Genomic DNA, 20,994 nt, shown 5'->3' with positions numbered 1-20,994 from the left:
TTGATCAGTAGTCCCCTGTATTCTAAAACTATGGAAAACATTCACCAGTTTGCTTGCAAATCAACTCTGCTGCATGCGTTCACAAGTTTCATAAAGATTGCATGCTTTCTGTTTTCAATACAAATTGTATTTTTTTTTCATACCCATCCTTGCTTTTTATTTTTTTATTTTTGTTTCCCTTTTCTTGGTTGGATGCCTGTGTGTGTTTATTCCAAATCCCTGTCCAGTCCTGGAGTTTGAACTACGGAAAGCCAAGGAGACCATTCAGGCCCTCCGAGCCAACCTGACAAAGGCTGCAGGTGGTGTACATAAACTTTTTTGAGACTTTTTCTACTTTGACAATGTAGAAGTAGCTGAGATATTTTCTAATGTAAAATAGTAAAATATTATTCATATTTTCTTCCACCAGAACACGAAGTTCCTTTACAGGAACGAAAAAATTACAAATCAAGTCCTGAAATTCAGGTGGGTGAATGACAGATCTAAAAGTATCTTCCATATGAAATGGTAGCACAAGTATTATTGAAGGAAGAAGACTTACAGTATTGTGTCTGTCTTTTATTTATCTCTAGGAGCCAATCAAACCTCTTGAAAAGAGAGCTCTAAACTTCTTAGTCAATGAATTTTTATTGAAGAATAACTACAAGCTGACATCAATAACCTTTTCAGATGAAAATGATGATCAGGTACAATTTCTTTTCGGTTTTTTTTTTTTTTAATAAGCGATGATTTGTTTCCTTTTTAATTTGTAATATACTTATTTTCTCTTTTATCTAGTTTCTTTAGTTTTTTAAAAAGTTATACATATTGTAAAATTCCATAAGGCTTCCCAGTCTAGTATTCTGTTGGCTTATAGATTTCCTCTTTCTACATAAAGACTTCTCATTCTTTCCAGGGAGCTTTTTACAGCTCCCCTATAACTATGTAATCTACTCATATTTCCATGTATTTATAAAATGTGCTTTTTTTTAACTTTAAAACATTTACTTAGTAGTACAGATTAATGTGTACTTATAAATTCAGTTTAGCTAAAACCTCTTCAGTAACACTATAATAATTAAGATGATAGATAACAGCAATTAAGAGAGAATATTTTGAATAAGAGAATATAAGTTGTGTTTCTGAATAGGAGCCAATCTTAGAACTTCATTATTTTACTGATAAAATCTTATAGGAAAAGAAATGATGCTTTGTTTAGTGTTATCTCCTAACTCTGGAATATTTTGACTTCTTAGTGCGAATAGGTCAATTTGAATCTTGTACCTTAGTAAAGTAAATACCAAGGAGTGTATTGTATAGAAATCAGGAGGCCATCATTTTAAATCAGGTATATCCCATTGGTCCATAAACTATCCCATGGATCATTTAGCAAAAATAGAAGTAGCAAAAATAGAAGTTCTCTAAGGAAGATAGCAGTACAGTTACTCCCTCAGTTATTGTAATGTATTTGGCAAAAACTAAATTTAATAAAATATATAGTTATTCTTTATTAAATGGTAGTTTTACTCAACTATATAAAAGACATTAAACTAATATTTACCTAATATAAATAATGTTATAATATACTATGATTATATTTCAGGTTAATCATGTTTTATCACAAACTTAGGTTAATGATCAACTAAACAATGTATAAGAAATATGTTGAATATATGAGAAACATTGAGAGGCCAAAAAGAAGGCAGAAAAAGAAGAAAAAGGGAACAAAGAATAGATAGCACACACAGAAAACAATAGCAAGATGGCAGATTTAAAACCCAGCCATATCAATCCTCACTTTAAATATAAATGATCTATCCTTCCAATTAAAAGACAGAAATTACTGGAGATTTCAAGCTGGCTCTCTCAATAATTGATAGAATAAGGTAATAGAAAATCATTTAGGATATAGAACACTTGTGCTATGTTGTCAACTAACTTGACATAAGTAGAATTTATAAAACTTCATCTTTCAATAGCTGAATACATGTTTTCAAATATGTATGGGTCACTTATCAAAATAGATCATATTATATCTATTAAATAGATATAGGTGATAAAGCAAGTCTTAATATTTAAGAGGATTCTAAATATTTCCAAATAACACATAAGTTAAAGAAGAAACCAAAAGGGAAATTATGAAGTATTTTGAACTGAATGAAGATGAAAACAAAACCATCAAAATCTGCAGGATGTAGCTAAAGCTACAGGAAAGTTTATGACACCAAAATGTTTATAATAGAAAAGAAGGAAGATTTCAAATTGATGGAAATCAGCTTCTACTTTAAGAAACTAGAAAAAGAAAACTAAGCAAAGCCCAAAGTAAGCAGAAGAAAGGAAATATTAAAAATGAGAGTGTAAATCCATGATATAGGCAACAGAAAACAATAGAGAAAAGCTAATAAAATAAAAAACTGAGTTTCTGAGGTTAATGAAATTGGAAAACCTCTAGCCTGACTGATTAGGAAAAAGAGAGAAGAAGCAAATTATCAAAATCTGGAATGAGCAAGGTTATATCACTATAAATTTTACTTATTATATATTTTTAAAATATATACCACTGGATATCTTTTCTTTTTTAAAATATTTATTTATTTACTTACTTATTTGTCTGCACTGGGTCTTTAGTTGTGGCACACGGAATCTTCGTTGTCATGTGTGGGCTCTTAGTTGGGGCATGCGGGATCTAGTTCCCTAACCAGGGAATGAACCCGGGACCCCTGCATTGGGAGCGCAGAGTCTTAACCACTGGACCACCAGGGAAGTCCCTAAATTTTACTCATATTAAAAGGATAAAATGGGAATGTTATGAGCAACTTTACTTGAAAGAAGACAATTGCCAAAGCTCATTCAAGAAGAAATACATTTGAAGAACTTTGTATTTATTAAAGAAATTGAATTTGTACTTAAAAACCTTCCAACAAAGAAAACTCTAGGTCTAGATAACTTCACTTGTAAAATCTACCAGGCATTTAAGGAAGAAGTAATACCACTTCTCCACAAACTCTTCTAGAAACTAAAGAGAAGGGAATACTTCCAAACTCATTCTATGAGACCAGAATAATTCTGATATCAAAGTCAGATAAAAAACATTGCAAACAAAGAAAATACAGGGTCATTTTCCTTGTGAATTGGATGCAGAAATTCTATATAATTCTATATTTTAGTATATCAAATCCAACAATATGTAAAAATGCTAATACATCATGACCAAATGGTTTATCCAAGGAATGCAAGGTTGATTTAATCCAAAAATCAGTCATTGTAATTCACCATTTTAAGAAATTTTTTAAAAGAGAAAAGAATCATATCTCAGAAGAAAGCATTTGACATAACATGCATTTCCCATAAAAATTTTAAAGAAATTAGGAATTATGAGGAATTTCCTCAATCTCATAAAAGATATTTACAGAATAACTATCACTAACATCATGCTTAATGATAAAAGATAAGGAATAAAACAAGGATATCTGTTCTCACTATTTCTACTGAACATCATACTGAAGATTCTAGCTAACACGACAAGAAAAAGAAATAAAAGGCACACATTTTGGAAAAGAAGAAATAAAACTCTAAATTCACTGGTAACATGATTGTATATGTAGAAAATCCTGTGGACTACATAAAAAAAATACTATAGGGACTTCCTGGTGGTCCAGTGGTTAAGACTCCGTGCTTCCGCTGCAGGGGGTGTGGGTTCGATCCCTGCTCAGGGAACTAAGATGCTGCATGCTGCATGGCACGGCCCAAAAAAAGAAAGATGCTATAGCTAATACGTGATGTTAGCAAAGTTGTAGGATACAAGATCAGTAAACAAAAGTGAATCATATTTCTGTATGCTAGCAACAAATAAACATTGAACTTTTAAAGGTACCATTTAAAAAAGTATCAAAAAATAGGAAATACTTAGGGATAAATCTGATAAAGGATTATACACTGAAAACTATTATACATGCTGAGAGAAAGTAAAGAAGACATAAATGAAGAGATATATTGTGCTCATAAATCAGAAGATTCAATATTGTCAAAGTGTCAATTTCAGCAAAATGATTTGTATTTTCAGTGCAATCCCAATCAAAATCTCACCAGCGTTTTTTGTAGAGATTAATTAGTTTATTCTAAAATTCATATGGAAATAACATAGTATAGCCAAAACAACTTTAATAAAGAAGAACAAAATTGGGGGACTTCAGCTACCTGACTTCAAGATATTGTAGTTTAGACAGTATCTTATTGGCATAAAGGTAGACAAATAGATCAATAGAACATAATAGAGAGTCAAGAGATTAATTTATGCATAGATGATCTTTTGATGTCTGACAGAATGCAAAGTAAATTTCATTCAGAAAGGACAGTCTTTTTTATAATTGGTACTGGAATATTTTGATATCTATAGACCTCCAAAAATGAATTTCAAGCCATACCTCACACCATCTACAAAAGTTAATTCAAATGGATCATAACTTTAACTTCTAAAACCATAAGGCTCCTAGAAGAAAACATGGGAAAAATTCATTGAAACCTTGGAAGGTGGGCCGAGATTTCTTATATATGACACCAAAAGTATGGTGTTCTTCAGCAAAATTGTTCTCATCAAAATCAATAACTTATGCTCTTTGAGACCCACTCTAAGCAAATGAAAAGGTAAGCCATAGATTGGGTGACATATATGCAAGTAACATATATGATAAAGGACTTTATCCAGAATATTTAAAGAACTCTCTAAACTGAATAACAAGAAAACAGCCCAATTTTTAAAAGCATGGACAAAAAATTTAAACAGATACTTCAGCAGAGAACATATATGGATAGAAAATAAGCACATGAAAAAGATGCTCAGCATCTTTAGTCATTAGGGAAATACAAATTAAGTCACAATGAGAATACCATAACACTTAATAGAATGTCTGAGACTGTACCAAGTCTTGGCAAAGATGTGGAGTAACTAGAAATCTCATCTTTGCTAGTGAGAATGCAAAATGGTACAGTCACTTTGGAACACTTTTTGGCAGTTTCTTTAAAAAGTTCAAACCTTCACCACCTATATGACCTGGTCATTCCATTCATGGATATTACAATCCAAGAGAAATGAAAGCATATGTTCATACAAAGACTCCTACACAATGTTCACAGCAGCTTTATTTATGGTAGCTAAAATCACGGAAACAACCCAAATATACAAGAGCACGCGGTTGAATAAAAAATTTTAATATATGCTTATAGTAGAATACTACACAGCAACAAAAAGGAATGAACTGCTGACAGATACAACAACACAGATCAGTCTGAAAATCCTTAATCATTAATCTGGGTGAAAAAAACCAGACAAATATAGTACTTGCTATATGAATTTATAAAAAATTCTAAGAAATGTAAACTATTATACAGTGACAGAAAACAGATCAGTATTTGCCTAGGAACAGGGCACATGTGAGGAATAAGAGGGAAGGATTACAAAGGAGCCAAGAAAACCTTTGGGAGTGAACAAGTTCATCTTGTTGATTGTGGTGATCTATTCAGGGGTATACACAGATGTCAAAACTTATCAAATTGTACATTTTAAATTAGCTTGTGGATTTAAATCATGCAGTTTATTGTGTATTAATTATATACCTCAGTAAAGCTGTTTTTTATGAAAGGCAGTGGAAGTGCTCATCAATAACCTGTTCTTTAACCATTAAACAACATTTAGTGCTAATTTCAACTGACCTAAAAGCAGAGCTATATAGAACCCTCACTCCCATCATGTTTAGTCTCTAGACAAAATGTTAAGACTTTTTGCCCTGTTTTATTTTTGATCATATACCCTAATTTTACCCTCTTAGTGGCACTTATCATTACCTCCAATTATCTCTTGTCTCCCTGACTAGACTATAAGTTTCTTGAGGCTAAAAGAATCTCTTGTTCATCTCTATATCTGCGTGTATAGTAAAACTCCATAAATATTTATTGATAGTTTTCTCGTATTTTTATCTGCATGCAATCATTGTCTTACTGTTCTTTGCTTCCCTCCTACCAGTTCCTTCTTTTATGATTTTTTACTTTCTATCCTTTCTTTCTATTGTGCTATGTGAAAATTTTTTTTATTGTAAATAAGCTTTCTGTGTATTTTCAACTTCTCTCAGAATATCCTTTTTGCTTTAAATACAACTTGTCTCTTCACTGAGGACCCTGTTTCCCCTATTTTCCAAGTACGAGATGGTGGTGCCTCTCACACTCTAAAACCAGGATGTTTTCTCCCAGGATGTTTTCTCAATTGGAACATACACTTTGACATTACAACAAAATTATGATTATGTTGAATTTTCAAGATATTAGCAATAAGGGGACTTCCCCGGTGGTCCAGTGGTAAAGAATCCTCCTTCCAATGCAGGGGACGTGGGTTTGATCCCTGGTCCGGAAACTAAGATCTCACATGCTGCGGGACAACTAAGCCCACGCACCACAACTACTGAGCCCGCATGCCACAAACTAGAGACCACATGCTCTGGAGCCCGCATGCCACAACTAAAGAGAGAAAAAACCCGCACGCCACAACTAGAGAGAAGCCCAAGTGCCAAAACAGAGCGCCTGCGCGCCACAACGGAAGATCCCACATGCCGCACTAAGACCTGATGCAGCCAAAAAAAAAAAAAAAGATATTAGCAATAAAGAAAAGATAAATTTCAGGGGAGGAGCTTCAAGATGGCAGAAGAGTAAGACTCAGAGACCACCTTCCTCCCCACAAATACATCAGAAATACATCTACATGTGGAACAACCCCTACAGAACACCTACTGAATGCTGGCAGAAGACCTCAGACCTCCCAAAAAGCAAGAAACTCCCCCTGTACCTGGGTAGGGCAAAAGAAAAAAGAAAAAACAGAGACAAAAGAATAGGGACAGGACCTGCACCACTGGGAGAGAGCTGTGAAGGAGGAAAGGTTTCCACACACTAGGAGGCCCCTTCGCGGGCGGAGACTGCAGGTGGCAGAGGGGGAAGCTTCAGAGCCACGGAGGAGAGCGCAGCAACAGGGGTGCGGAGGGCAAAGCGGAGAGATTCCTGCACAGAGGATCAGTGCCGACCAGCACTCACCAACCCGAGAGGCTTGTCTGCTCACCCGCCAGGATGGGTGGGGGCTGGGAGCTGAGGCTCGAGATTCGGTCGGATCCCAGGGAGAGGACTGGGGTTGGCTGCGTGAACACAGCCTGAAGGGGGCTAGTGTGCCACAGCTAGCCAGGAGGGAGTCTGGGAAAAAGTCTGGAGCTGCTGAAGAGGCAAGAGACTTTTTCTTGCCTCTTTGTTTCCTGGTGCGCGAGGAGAGGGGATTAACAGCGCCACTTAAAGGAGCTCCAGAGACGGGCGCGAGCCGTGGCTACCAGCGCGGACCCCAGAGACAGGCATGGGACGCTAAGGCTGCTGCTGTCGCCATCAAAAAGCCTGTGTGCAAGCACAGGTCACTATCCACACCTCCCCTCCCGGGAGCCTGTGCAGCCCGCCACAGCCAGGGTCCTGTGATCCAGGGACAACTTCCCCCAGAGAACACATGGCACGCCTCAGGCTGCTGCAACATCACGCCGGACTCTGCCTCCGCAGGCTCGCCCCTGCACTCTGTACCCCTCCCTCCCCCCAGCCTGAGTGAGCCAGAACCCCCGAATCAGCTGCTCCTTTAACCCCATCCTGTCTGAGCGAAGAACAGATGCCCTCAGGCGACCTACACGCAGAGGCGGGTCCAAATCCAAAGCTGAACCCCAGGAGCTGTGCGGACAAAGAAGAGAAAGGGGAATTTCTCCCAGCAGCCTCAGGAGCAGCGGATTAAATCTCCAAAATCAACTTGATGTACCCTGCATCTGTGGAATACCTGAATAGACAACGAATCATCCCAATTTGAAGAGGTGGACTTTGGGAGGAACGATATATTTTCTTTTCTCCCTTTTTCTCTTTTTGTGAGTGTATATGTGTGTGCTTCTGTGTGATTTTGTCTGTATAGCTTCGCTTTTACCATTTGTCCTAGGGCTTTGTCTGTCCCTTTTTTGTTGTTGTTTTATTACTTTAAAAAATTTTTCTTAATAATTATTTTTTATTTCAATAACTATTTTATTTTATTTTTTTATTATTATTATTTAATACATTTATTTATTTTTGGCTGTGTTGGGTCTTAATTTCTGTGTGAGGGCTTTCTCCAGTTCCGGCAAGCAGGGGCCACTCTTCATTGCGGTGCACGGGCCTCTCACTGTCGCGGCCTCTCCCATTGTGGAGCACAGGCTCCAGACGCGCAGGCTCAGTAGTTGTGGCTCACGGGCCTAGCCGCTCTGCGGCATGTGGGATCTTCCCAGACCAGGGCTCGAACCCATGTCCTCTACATTGGCAGGCAGATTCTTAACCACTGCGCCACCAGGGAAGCCCCTATTTTATTTTATTTTATTTTATTTTATCTTCTTCTTTCTTTCTTTCTTTTTTGTCTCCCTTTTATTCTGAGCTGTGTGGATGACAGGCTCTTGGTGCTCCAGCCAGGCGTCAGGGCTGTGCCTCTAAGATGGGAGAGCCAAGTTCAGCACACTGGTCTACAAGAGACCTCCCAGGTCCACGTAATATCGAACGGTGAAAATCTCCCAGAGAGCTCCATCTCAACACCAAGACCCAGCTACACTCAACGACCAGCAAGCTACAGTGCTGGACACCCTATGCCAAACAACTAGCAACACAGGAACACAACCCCATCCATTAGCAGAGAGGCTGCCTAAAATTATAATAAGGCCACAGACACCCCAAAACACCACCAGACGTGGACCTGCCCACCACAAAGACAAGATCCAGCCTCATCCATCAGAACACAGGCACTGGTCCCCTCCACCAGGAAGCCTACACAACCCACTGAACCAACCTTAGCCACTGGGGACAGACACCAAAAACAATGGGAACTATGAACCTGCAGCCGGTGAAATGGAGACCCCAAACACAGTAAGTGAAGCAAAATGAGAAGAGAGAAAAACACACAGCAGATGAAGGAGAAAGGCAAAACCCACTAGACCTAACAAATGAAGAGGAAATAGGCAGTCTACCTGAAAAAGAATTCAGAATAATGATAGGAAAGATGATCCAAAATCTTGGAAATAAAATGGAGAAAATACAAGAAACGTTTAACAAGGACCTAAAAGAACTAAAGAGCAAACAAACAGTGATGGACAACACAATGAATGAAATTAAAAATTCTCTAGAAGGGATCAATAGCAGAATAACTGAAGCAGAAGAACACATAAGTGACCTGGAAGATAAAATAGTGGAAATAAGTACTGCAGAGCAAAATAAAGAAAAAGAATGAAAAGAATTGAGGACAGTGTCAGAGACCTCTGGGACAACATGAAACGCACCAACATTCAAATTATAGGGGTCCCAGAAGAAGAATAGAAAAAGAAAGGGACTGAGAAAATATTTGAAGAGATTATAGTTGAAAACTTCCCTAATATGGAAAAGGAAATAGTTAATCAAGTCCAGAAAGCACAGAGTCCCATACATATAAATACAAGGAGAAACATGCCAAGACACATATTAATCAAACTATCAAAAATTAAATACAAAGAAAAAATATTAAAAGCAGCAAGGGAAAAACAACAAATAACACACAAGGGAATCCTCATAAGGTTAACAGCTGATCTTTCAGCAGAAACTCTGCAAGCCAGAAGGGAGTGGCAGGACATATTTAAAGTGATGAAGGAGAAAAACCTACAACCAAGAGTACTCTACCCAGCAAGGATCTCATTCAGATCTGATGGAGAAATTAAAACCTTTACAGACAAGCAAAAGCTAAGAGGATTCAGCACCACCAAACCAGCTTTGCAACAAATGCTAAAGGAACTTCTCTAGGCAGGAAACACAAGAGAAGGAAAAGACCTACAATAACAAACCCAAAACAATTAAGAAAATGGTAATAGGGACATACATATCAATAATTACCTTAAATGTGAATGGATTAAATGCTGCAACCAAAATCCATAGAATGACTGAATGGATACAAAAACAAGACCCGTATATATGCTGTCTACAAGAGACCCACTTCAGACCTAGGGACACACACAGACTGAAAGTGAGGGGATGGAAAAAGATATTGCATGCAAATGGAAATCAAAAGAAAGCTGGAGTAGCAATTCTCATATCAGACAAAATAGACTTTAAAATAAAGACTATCACAAGAGACAAAGACGGACGCTACTTAATGATCAAGGGATCAATCCAAGAAAAAGATATAACAATTGTAAATATTTATGCACCCAACACAGGAGCACCTCAATACATAAGGCAAATGCTAACAGCCATAAAAGGGGAAGTCGACAGCAACAATCATATTAGGGGACTTTAACACCCCACTTTCACCAATGGACAGATCATCCAAAATGAAAATAAATAAGGAAACAAAAGCTTTAAACGGTACATTAAACAAGATGGACTTAATTGATATTTATAGGACATTCCATCCAAAAACAACAGAATACACATTCTTTTCAAGTGCTCATGGAACATTCTGCAGGATAGATCATATCCTGGGTCACAAATCAAGCCTTGGTAAATTTAAGAAAATTGAAATCGTATCAGGTACCTTTTCTGACCACAACGCTATGAGACTAGATATCAATTACTGGAAAAAATCTGTAAAAGATACAAACACATGGAGGCTAAACAATACACTACTTAATAACCAAGAGAACACTGAGGAAACCAAAGAGCAAATCAAAAAATACCTAGAAACAAATGATAATGAAAACACGACGACCCAAAACCTATGGCATGCAGCAAAAGCAGTTCTAAGAGGGAAGTTTATAGCAATACAATCCTACCTCAAGAAACAAGAAACATCTCAAATAAACAGCCTAACCTTACACCTAAAGCAATTAGAGAAAGAAGAACAAAAAAACCCCAAAGTTAGCAGAAGGAAAGAAATCATAAAGATCAGATCAGAAATAAAGGAAAAACAAATGAAGGAAACCATAGCAAAGATCAATAAAACTAAGAGCTGGTTCTTTGAGAAGATAAACAAAATTTATAAACCATTAGCCAGACTCATCAAGAGAAAAACGGGAGAAGACTCAAATCAATAGAATTAGAAATGAAAAAGAAGTCACAACTGACACTGCAGAAATACAAAGGATCATGAGAGATTACTACAAGCAACTATATGCCAATAAAATGAAAAACCTGGAAGAAATGGACAAATTCTTAGAAATGCACAACTTGCCGAGACTGAACCAGGAAGAAATAGAAAATATGAACAGACCAATCACAAGCACTGAAATTGAAACTGTGATTAAAAATCTTCCAACAAACAAAAGCCCAGGACCAGATGGCTTCACAGGCGAATTCGATCAAACATTTAGAGAAGAGCTAACACCTATCCTTCTCAAACTCTTCCAAAATATAGGAGAGGGAGGTACACTCCCAAACTCATTCTACGAGGCCACCATCACCCTGATACCAAAACCACACAAAGATTTCTCAAAGAAAGAAAACTACAGGCCAATATCACTGATGAACATAGATGCAAAAATCCTCAACAAAATACTAGCAAACAGAATCCAGCAGGGTTTATCCCAGGAATGCAAGGATTCTTCAGTATACGCAAATCAATCAATGTGATACACCATATTAACAAACTGAAGGAGAAAAACCATATGATCATCTCAATAGATGCAGAGAAAGCTTTCGACAAAATTCAACACCCATTTATGATAAAAACCCTCCGGAAGGGCTTCCCTGGTGGCGCAGTGGTTGAGAATCTGCCTGCTAAGGCAGGGGACACGGGTTCGAGCCCTGGTCTGGGAAGATCCCACATGCCGCGGAGCAACTAGGCCCGTGAGCCACAACTGCTGAGCCTGCGCGTCTGGAGCCTGTGACCCGCAACAGGAGGGGCCGGGCCGCGATGGTGAGAGGCCCGCGCACCGCGATGAAGAGTGGCCCCCGCACCACGATGAAGAGTGGCCCCCGCTTGCCGCAACTAGAGGAAGCCCTCGCACGAAACGAAGACCCAACACAGCTATAAATAAATAAATAAATAAAGTAGCTATTAATTAAAAAAAAACAACTCTAAATTGGACTTCTGATGCTTCATCTTTAAAAAAAAAAAAAAAAAAAAAACCCTCCGGAAAGTAGGCATAGAGAGAACTTACCTCAACATAATGAAGGCCATATATGAGAAACCCACAGCCAACATTGTCCTCAGTGGTGAAAAACTGAAACCCTTTCCACTAAGATCAGGAACAAGACAAGGTTTCCCACTCTCACCACTATTATTCAACATAGTTTTGGAAGTTTTAGCCACAGCAATCAGAGAAGAAAAAGAAATAAAAGGAATCCAAATCGGAAAAGAAGAAGTAAAGCTGTCACTGTTTGCAGATGACATGATACTATACATAGAGAATCCTAAAGATGCTACCAGAAAACTCCTAGAGCTAATCAATGAATTTGGTAAAGTAGCAGGATACAAAATTAATGCACAGAAATCTCTAGCATTCCTATACACTAATGATGAAAAATCTGAAAGTGAAATTAAGAAAACACTCCCATTTACCATTGCAACAAAAAGATAAAATATCTAGGAATAAACGTACCTAAGAAGACAAAAGACCTGTATGCAGAAAATTATAAGACACTGATGAAAGAAATTAAAGATGATGCACCCAGATGGAGAGATATACCATGTTCTTGGATTGGAAGAATCAATATTGTGAAAATGACTCTACTACCCAAAGCAATCTACAGATTCAATGCAACCCCTATCAAATTACCAATGGCATTTTTTACAGAACCAGAACAAAAAATCTTAGAATTTGTATGGAGACACAAAAGACCCCGAATAGCCAACGTGATCTTGAGGGAAAAAAACAGAGCTGGAGGAATCAGGCTCCCAGACTTCAGACTATACTACAAAGCTACAGTAATCAAGACAATATGGTACTGGCACAAAAATAGAAATATAGATCAATGGAACATGATAGAAAGCCCAGAGATAAACCCACACACCTATGGTCAACTCATCTATGACAAAGGAGGCAAGGATATACAATGGAGAAAAGATAGTCTCTTCAATAAGTGGTGCTGGGAAACCTGGACAGCTACATGTAAAAGAGTGAAATTAGAAAACTCCCTAACACCATACACAAAAATAAACTCAAAATGGATTAGAGACCTAAATGTAAGACCGGACGCTCTCAAAGTCTTAGTGGAAAACATAAGAAGAACACTCTTTGACATAAATCACAGCAAGATGTTTTTTGATCCACCTCCTCAAGTAATGGAAATAAAAACAAAAATAAAGAAATGGGACCTAATGAAACTTAAAAGCTTTCGCACAACAAAGGAAACTACAAACAAGACAAAAAGACAACCCTCAGAATGGGAGAAAATATTTGCAAACGAATCAATGGACAAATGATTAATCTCCAAAATATATTAACAGCTCATGGAGCTCAATATTAAAAAAACAAACAACCCAGTCCAAAAATGGGGAGAAGCCCTAAACAGACATTTCTCCAAAGAAGATATACAGATTGCCAACAAACACATGAAAGAATGCTCAACATCATTAATCATTAGAGGAATGCAAATCAAAACTACAATGAGGTATCACCTCTGTTTCCATCAACAGATGAATGGATAAAGAAGCTGTGGCACAAATATACAATGGAATATTACTCAGCCATAAGAAGAAACGAAATTGAATTATTTGTAGTGAGGTGGATGGACCTAGAGTCTGTCATACAGAGTGAAGTAAGTCAGAAAGAGAAAAACAAATACCGTATGCTGACACATGTATATGGAATCTAAAAAAAAAAAAATAATGGTCATGAAGAACCTAGGGGCAAGATGGGATTAAAGACGCAGACCTACTAGAGAATGGACTTGAGGATACAGGGAGGGGGAAGGGTAAGCTGGGACAAAGTGAGAGAGTGGCATGGAGATATATACACTACCAAATGTAAAATAGATTGCTAGTGGGAAGCAGCTGCATAGCACAAGGAGATCAGCTTGGTGCTTTGTGACCAGCTAGAGGGGTGGGATAGGGAGGGTGGGAGGGAGGGAGACGCAAGAGATATGGGGACATATGTATAGGTATAACTGATTCACTTTGTTATAAAGCAGAAACTAACACACCATTGTAAAGCAATTGTACTCCAATAAAGATGTTTAAAAAAAAAGATAAATTTCAAAAATGCAAGATAAAACTGCCACATAGATATTTTTTATATTATTATTTTTTATCTTTTAGGATTTTGAACTATGGGATGATGTAGGGTTAAACATTCCAAAACCTCCAGACTTACTGCAACTCTACCGAGATTTTGGAAATCATCAAGTGACTGGGAAAGATCTTGTGGATGTGGCCAGTGGTGTAGAAGAAGATGAATTAGAGGCTCTGACACCAGTTTTAGGCAACCTTCCTCCAACCCTTGAAACTCCTCAGACTGTAGAGGTGAGAGGTATTAACTAAGTAATTCAGTCCACAAAAAGTATTTAAACCGCATAAAAGCATACTATGAGATCTTGAGTTTCTGTTTTTCTCCCATTTTGATTTTAGAACTCCTTGCTAGTAAAGAAATTAGAAGATAAAATTAGTTTATTAAATAGTGAGAAATGGTCTTTGATGGAACAAATCAGAAGACTTGAAAGGTTAGTACTTAATCATTATTTCTAAAAAACCTCTTAAAGTTTTTAAAGAAATTGATAGATTATATAAATATATAAAATAACATTTCAGTTGTAAGACATAATTTTTCATATCCTAATACTTCTGGAAAAAAGTCTTATAGTTGCTTATATACTTAAAGTGTCCTTTTTCCCCCCAAAAAGTTGTCAAGTCCCCGTAATAATAATGTAGTTGCATATGTCTTGGAACCAAGAAATAAGATATTTTTTATTTTCTCCAAGTTGAATCAGTAGTAATAAAATAGCTTCTTCACATTAGTGTTGTACATATTTCCCATTCATTATTTCATTTAATTCTTAATTCTGTAGAATTTTCCCCATTTTGCAAATGAAGAAAGTTAAGTGCTAATCCAAAGCATAGTTTATAAAACCATTTTTATGCTTTATAAGAGTTTGTAGCTGCACTTCTAGGTATATGAAGCATCAGTGTATATGGTGCAGAAAAGATTAATCACTTGCCAAACCACTTTCTATTAATATGTTATACTTTTAAACCATTAAACCCATTATGAGGTTTATGCTATTACCAAAGTTTTAAAAAATACAGTTATTCTCTGATAATTTCTCTTTCTTTCTACAGTGAAATGGACTTCCTCAGAAATGAACACTTTGCCAGCCCTGTAGTTTGTGACTCTGTTCAGCCTTCTTTGGATCAGTCTTCCCACAAAGACTCTGGAGACAGTGGACAGAATTCAGTTATAAATAGTTCAGACAAGGGAGAAAACAAGGATACCCATCTTTCAAAATCAGATGAAATTGATTCCACTATTCCTAAAGAGAATTTCCCAAATTCTTTCCCCAGGAGAGAAAGAGAAGGAATGCCATCTTCTTCTCCATCAAATAAAAACACAGTCCATTTTGATAAACCCAATAGGTTAGTATGTATCCTGTGTTTTGAAATGCATCTTTCAGCTATTTAGAACATTGTCAAAATAGAAGAGTTTCAATTCTTATTTTGCAGGTCAGATGTATGAATTTTTATGTTTGGCATGAACTTAACACATAGTAAAGTCCATGTCACCAAAAAAAAAAAAAAAAAAAATCACAAGTAATTACTAAGTTAAATTGTATTAACAAGGAATAGACCATAAATGGGATAGGTCCTATCTTAGCCAAGTACTTAAACCCATAAATAATATGTATGTTTTATGTGCTGTATTTTACCCAGTGCTTTTTACCTTTTCTGTATTCTACAGTCATTATTAGACTCATTAGAAGGTTTTGGTACTGAATAGTTGCCTGTTCTAAAGAGGGGATTAGCTATTAATCTTAGGCCTTTTTCCTGTCTGCTTCCATTACTAATATTGTATCATTAGTATTCTCTTAATTCATTTAGTTTTTATTGGATCGCAGTGATTGAACTCAGATAACAAAAGCACGGTCCCTTGCCCGTCATGATTATGTTTTCTAGTAGAAGAAACAAAATGTGTTTAAAATTATTTTACATTTTAATGTGAAAAATGTTAAGAAGGGAACATTCACTGAGTTCTTTTTTATATGTCAGGCACAGTTTTACACACTTTACGTATACTAACTTAGTTAATCCTCACAAATTACCCTGTGGTGCATTCTGAGCCACAAAGCCATGCTTCCTCCTCCTATTAAATGGAAGAATATTATACCAAGTGTTAGGATGTAATAGGAAAGCATGACTAATTTGTTTTAGACTTAAAGGTACTCATTATTAGTGAGAAGTATTTGATTTTTTTTTCCCCAAGCATATCTTTCCACTCATGTGCCACAACTTTCTGTGTACCTGCTTAAGTGTGTGTGTGTGTGTGTGTGTGTGTGTGTGTATTTTTAGGTATTATGGGGGTTGAAACAGACACAACCCAATCCTCAAAGTGCATTTAATCTAATATGGTTAAGATACAGTCATAAAAATGATACTCAATAACAGTGGCATTCATAATAGTTCTTAGTGTTTAAGAGTACTTCCATATATCTCCTTTGATATAACAAAGCCACTCTCTGGAGAAAGATGACTGTTAAATTTCTTCAACTAATTTTTTTAGCTCTTAACTATATGTCAGGCAGTCTTAACGAGGAGTGTAATGGTAACCAAACATGTGGTCATCCCTTCAGTTACAAACCTTACAGTATGAGAGAGGCCAACAGACAATTATTATAAGTATGAAGAGTAGTAATATAAGAGAAGTTCACCTTGCTTTGGGAAGACATAATCAGGGCACCTAACCTAGTCATCAGAGCAGGAAAGATTTCAGGGAAGAAGTGTTATCTAACTTTAGACCTGATGACTAAGTAGCAGTTAACCAGACAAAGAAATAAGACGAAGTCTTCCCACTAAGAGAGAACAGCATGTGCAGGGAGAACACTGTGCACTTTGGGAGCTAAGAAGAATTTATTAAGGTTGAAGCAAAGAATGCAAGTGAGAAGAATGACAGGAGATGAAGTTGGAGAACTAAGCAAAGACTAAGTCATATAAGCCGTGTTAACTCATTTTAGAGAGTTGGGACATGATGGCATCTAAGTTTTAGAAAGAGTCCTTTAGGGTAGAGGTAATTGGAGGGTAGCAAGACTGGAAGAAAGGAGACTAATAGGATATCTATTGGAAGAATCCAAGTAAGAAATGATTGAATTTCCTGTATTAGAAAGAAGTGGATAGATTTATAAGATAGTTAGAAAGTAAGAGATTGATTGGTTTAGGAGATTAAAAGAAAGGGAAGGATAAAGGCTTTCTGGCTTGGGCAATTGGATGCATTATAGCTCCCTCCACTGAAAGAATATGGGAGGGGAAACATAACGAGCAAATAGGCTTAAGCTTTGGCACACTAACTCCACAATGAGATGTTACTGGGGCCACTTTGTGGTGTATACTAAATAACCTCTATTATGTAACTTTGGTGTTAGCCCTTTTCTTTGTAGATAGAGCACATAAGGTACAACTCATAGTTATAATATTATGAATATTATTACGTAGAGACCAGTGTTGTTTTAAAAATGTAAATGTTTTAACCTTTTTTATTAAACATAAATAGGCTAATATTTTCAATTACAAAAATACTTCCTTTGAGATATACCATGAATGTTGAACAAACCTCTCCTTCATTTATCTTTAATTTTTAATTCTTTTACGTGGGTTTCTAACATTAAGGATTATCATTATCATTATATAGATCTGTAAAACTTCTCAGCAACATACCAGGTCAACCTTTGTATCCACTGTTTACCTTTCTGGGACCATAGAGAATTAGGGAAGAAAAAAAAAACTCATTTCAGGTTTTACAAACACTTTCTGTGGTCATTGACCTGCCATACCACTTCAGGTTTAATCCACTAACATTTATAAGTCATTCATTCCCATAACATCAAGCTCTTTTAAGATCAGCATCTATTGCTGATTTCTTTTCCCCAGTATAATTCTCCACTGAAGTGACCTTTAAGTCTTTTGTGGCTGAGATATTCAGTTAACATTTGTGGGGTAGGGATCATGCAAGGATGGGAATTATAACCTGCAACTTACTTTCTCCTTAAATGCCAGTGGTAACTATTTGGTATTGTCCCATTTTCATTCAATATTTTCTTCTAGGAAGTTGTCTCCTGCTTTCCATCAAGCACTACTCTCTTTCTGTCGAATGTCAGCAGATAGTCGTTTAGGATCAGAGGTAAATTATACCCGATTCTTTCAAACTTTCTTAAAACATTCCGTTTTTCTTCTTAGCATCTTACCCAAAAATAATTGTGATAAGACTCTATTTCAAGTACAAATCTATTATTTAAAATAATGCTCTAAGAAATTGTTCCTAAAATTTTAAAATTTTAAGGAAAGTAGTTGATTATTTTTGTCTTTAGATTAAAGCTTTGTTTAGTACTAAAGTGGCCTTTTACAGTCTAGTTTTGTTATGTCTACCAACATATGGTTATATGCCTCTCTATGGTATAATTCAGAAAACCAAATCAAGTGTACATATTGTTTATAATTTCAGTTATTTTTAGATTACTCTATTTTTAATTTCATTCGGATTGTCTTTTTTTCCCCCACCTTCATGCTTTATGCTTTATAGTCTAATAAGTTTGAACAAATATTCGTGATTCCAGAAATAACTGATAAGCTTTCTGCTTCAGGGTCAGGGTGAGGGTATTATTTCAGCAGTTAACATGAAATTCCATTAAAAAATACCTAACACACACTAAGCATTATGTTACATGTCATCTCATTTAATCTGCATTTTAATTTGCAAACTTACAAAGTAGGTAATATTAGTCTAATTTTCCAGATAAGGAAATTTTAGACAAGTCCCATAACTTTCCCAATGTTAGACAGCTACCCAGGTTTATATGATTGTAAAGCCTAATTGCTAAGTATTTGCATTGGTGTCAGGAGCTGAACAACCTACCTCTGCAAAGTGAATCTAAACTTAGGTTATTTAGATGAATAAATCAAAAATATTATTTCCTTTTGATGCTGACCAAAAGCTGTAAACTCAAATGTCTGCAAAGAAACTGGGCAGGTCTCATAATATGGTGAAGCAAGAGGGTAATAATAAGGAGTGGTGGGTACTGTAGTAAATTCAAACTTACATCCTTTGCCTAAATCTTCCAGGTGATTGCTTCTGTGTGTGTGTGAGGGCCCAAGGATAGTGCCATTGCTAGACTATATAGCACCTTTGTGCAAATTAAAACGATACTCCTTACTTTTGGTGGATATATACCTGGTGTGGCAAATGAGTGCCTGTTGGATGTCAGCCCCACTTACCATTTAGGCTGATTCTCTGTGCAAGGCATAGCCGATAACAGTCTTTTTCAAGAGAAGTTGGGCATATGGATTTTTTTTTTTTGGTTGTCTGTAATTTTCTTTTTTTTTTTAACATCTTTATCGGAGTATAATTGCTTTACAATGGTGTGTTAGTTTCTGCTTTATAACAAAGTGAATCAGCTATACATATATATATATATCCCCATGTCTCCTCCCTCTTGCGTCTCCCTCCCACCCTCCCTATCCCACCCCTCTAGGTGGTCACAAAGCACCAAGCTGATCTCCCTGTGCTATGCAGCTGCTTCCCACTAGCTATTTTACATTTGGTAGTGTATATATGTCCATGCCACTCTCTCACTTCGTCCCAGCTTACCCTTACCCCTCCCTGTGTCCTCAAGTCCATTCTCTACGCTTGCATCTTTATTTCTGTCCTACCCCTAGGTTCGGATTGATTGTCTTTGGTTTCAGAGTTTATTAGCTCTCAGATTTGTTTTCCTCAAGTCCTTTGTAATTGTTGTTGCAGGCTTATCTTCAGAGGGTTTTTTTCTTTTTTTCTCCTATCTTTATACTCACTCCTCCCTTTCTAGCTGTTTTGTGGTTGATTCCACTTCACCTCTTTTGGGCTTCTGTCCCACAATGTCATTAAGAATATGAAAGAGCTAGAGGATGGTTTGGATGCAATCTGGCAATCCTCATTGTAAGACTGGGTCAGCCCCCTTGGACTTCCCTTGCATGCAGCTTCATTATACAAACTACTCTTTCACCTTAGGCAAAGCCTGTAGCTTTGTGGTCACCTTTTCCTCAAGAACAAAATTAAAAACCGTTGAAGCTGCCCCAGTCCTGTGTTATCCCTGTTTGTTCCCAGAACTGAAGCCTTGTAAGCCTCCCTGTCTTCACCCTTGCTTCTTAACAGTGTTTTAAATCCATTTCTGGTCTATAAAAATGTTTATCCCATTAAGGATTACAGTTGTTCTTATTGTTGTTTTTATCATCATCATCATCAATTGTAATTTTGGTTGTGTGTTTGGAACAGAGGTGACAGGGTCCAAAACATAAACTTTAAGTACAGTACCATCATGCACAGAAGTTCTCCAGTGTCATCATTTATTAATTCTTCGGTTTTCTAGGTGTCTCGGATTGCAGACAGTGAGAAAAGTGTTATGTTAATGCTGGGGCGCTGCCTGCCACACATTGTTCCTAATGTGCTGTTGGCAAAGAGAGAGGTGAGACACAGAAAAGTATTTTCATTCCCCAGATCTCATCATGTTGTCCATTTTTTGTCATTTTGAAGTTTAGTGTTATATTTTTATTTTGTTAAAGTCTATTACTTGCAATCATATTCTTACTTTTGTGCATGCATCTCTGCTCCTAGAGAATGGTTTTACACCTCTGTCAGGTGAGTTCAGTAAAACTGCATGGTATTCATGTTTTCCAGTTTTGCTTAAAGCATCATTAGCTTTTGCAGCACTAACTATTACTGTAGGTCCATTTATGTGCCATGAACACTGTCTGTTTTTTACATTACCAGTTAACTAATTTATTTTATCTCTGCTCTTGATATGGTATGCATGATTTGTCTACAGAAATAGACACACTTTGTATTGAACATTCACAGGGACTAATAA

General features: G+C 36.7%; 1 protein-coding gene across 5 annotated transcripts in view; it reads left to right on the top strand.

Moving 5' to 3' along the window:
- The window catches only part of RELCH (RAB11 binding and LisH domain, coiled-coil and HEAT repeat containing), a 122,841-nt gene that overhangs the window by 26,483 nt on the left and 75,364 nt on the right, over window positions 1-20,994 (top strand). For 2 of the 5 annotated variants that reach the window (XM_057526481.1, XM_057526485.1), the window contains exons 3-11: window positions 228-299; window positions 410-465; window positions 573-686; window positions 14,216-14,419; window positions 14,525-14,616; window positions 15,233-15,526; window positions 18,203-18,278; window positions 20,497-20,592; window positions 20,742-20,765. In XM_057526481.1, coding sequence (XP_057382464.1) covers window positions 228-299; window positions 410-465; window positions 573-686; window positions 14,216-14,419; window positions 14,525-14,616; window positions 15,233-15,526; window positions 18,203-18,278; window positions 20,497-20,592; window positions 20,742-20,765 — 1,028 coding nt within the window. The remainder of the gene's footprint in view (window positions 1-227; window positions 300-409; window positions 466-572; window positions 687-14,215; window positions 14,420-14,524; window positions 14,617-15,232; window positions 15,527-18,202; window positions 18,279-20,496; window positions 20,593-20,741; window positions 20,766-20,994) is intronic. The other 3 variants (XM_057526483.1, XM_057526482.1, XM_057526484.1) reach the window with 2 other exon arrangements.

Source organism: Balaenoptera acutorostrata, chromosome 13 (genome assembly GCF_949987535.1).
Source record: "Balaenoptera acutorostrata chromosome 13, mBalAcu1.1, whole genome shotgun sequence".
In the NCBI taxonomy this organism is placed as follows: Eukaryota; Metazoa; Chordata; class Mammalia; order Artiodactyla; family Balaenopteridae; genus Balaenoptera; species Balaenoptera acutorostrata.
This window is presented reverse-complemented; position numbering and strand designations above follow the sequence as displayed.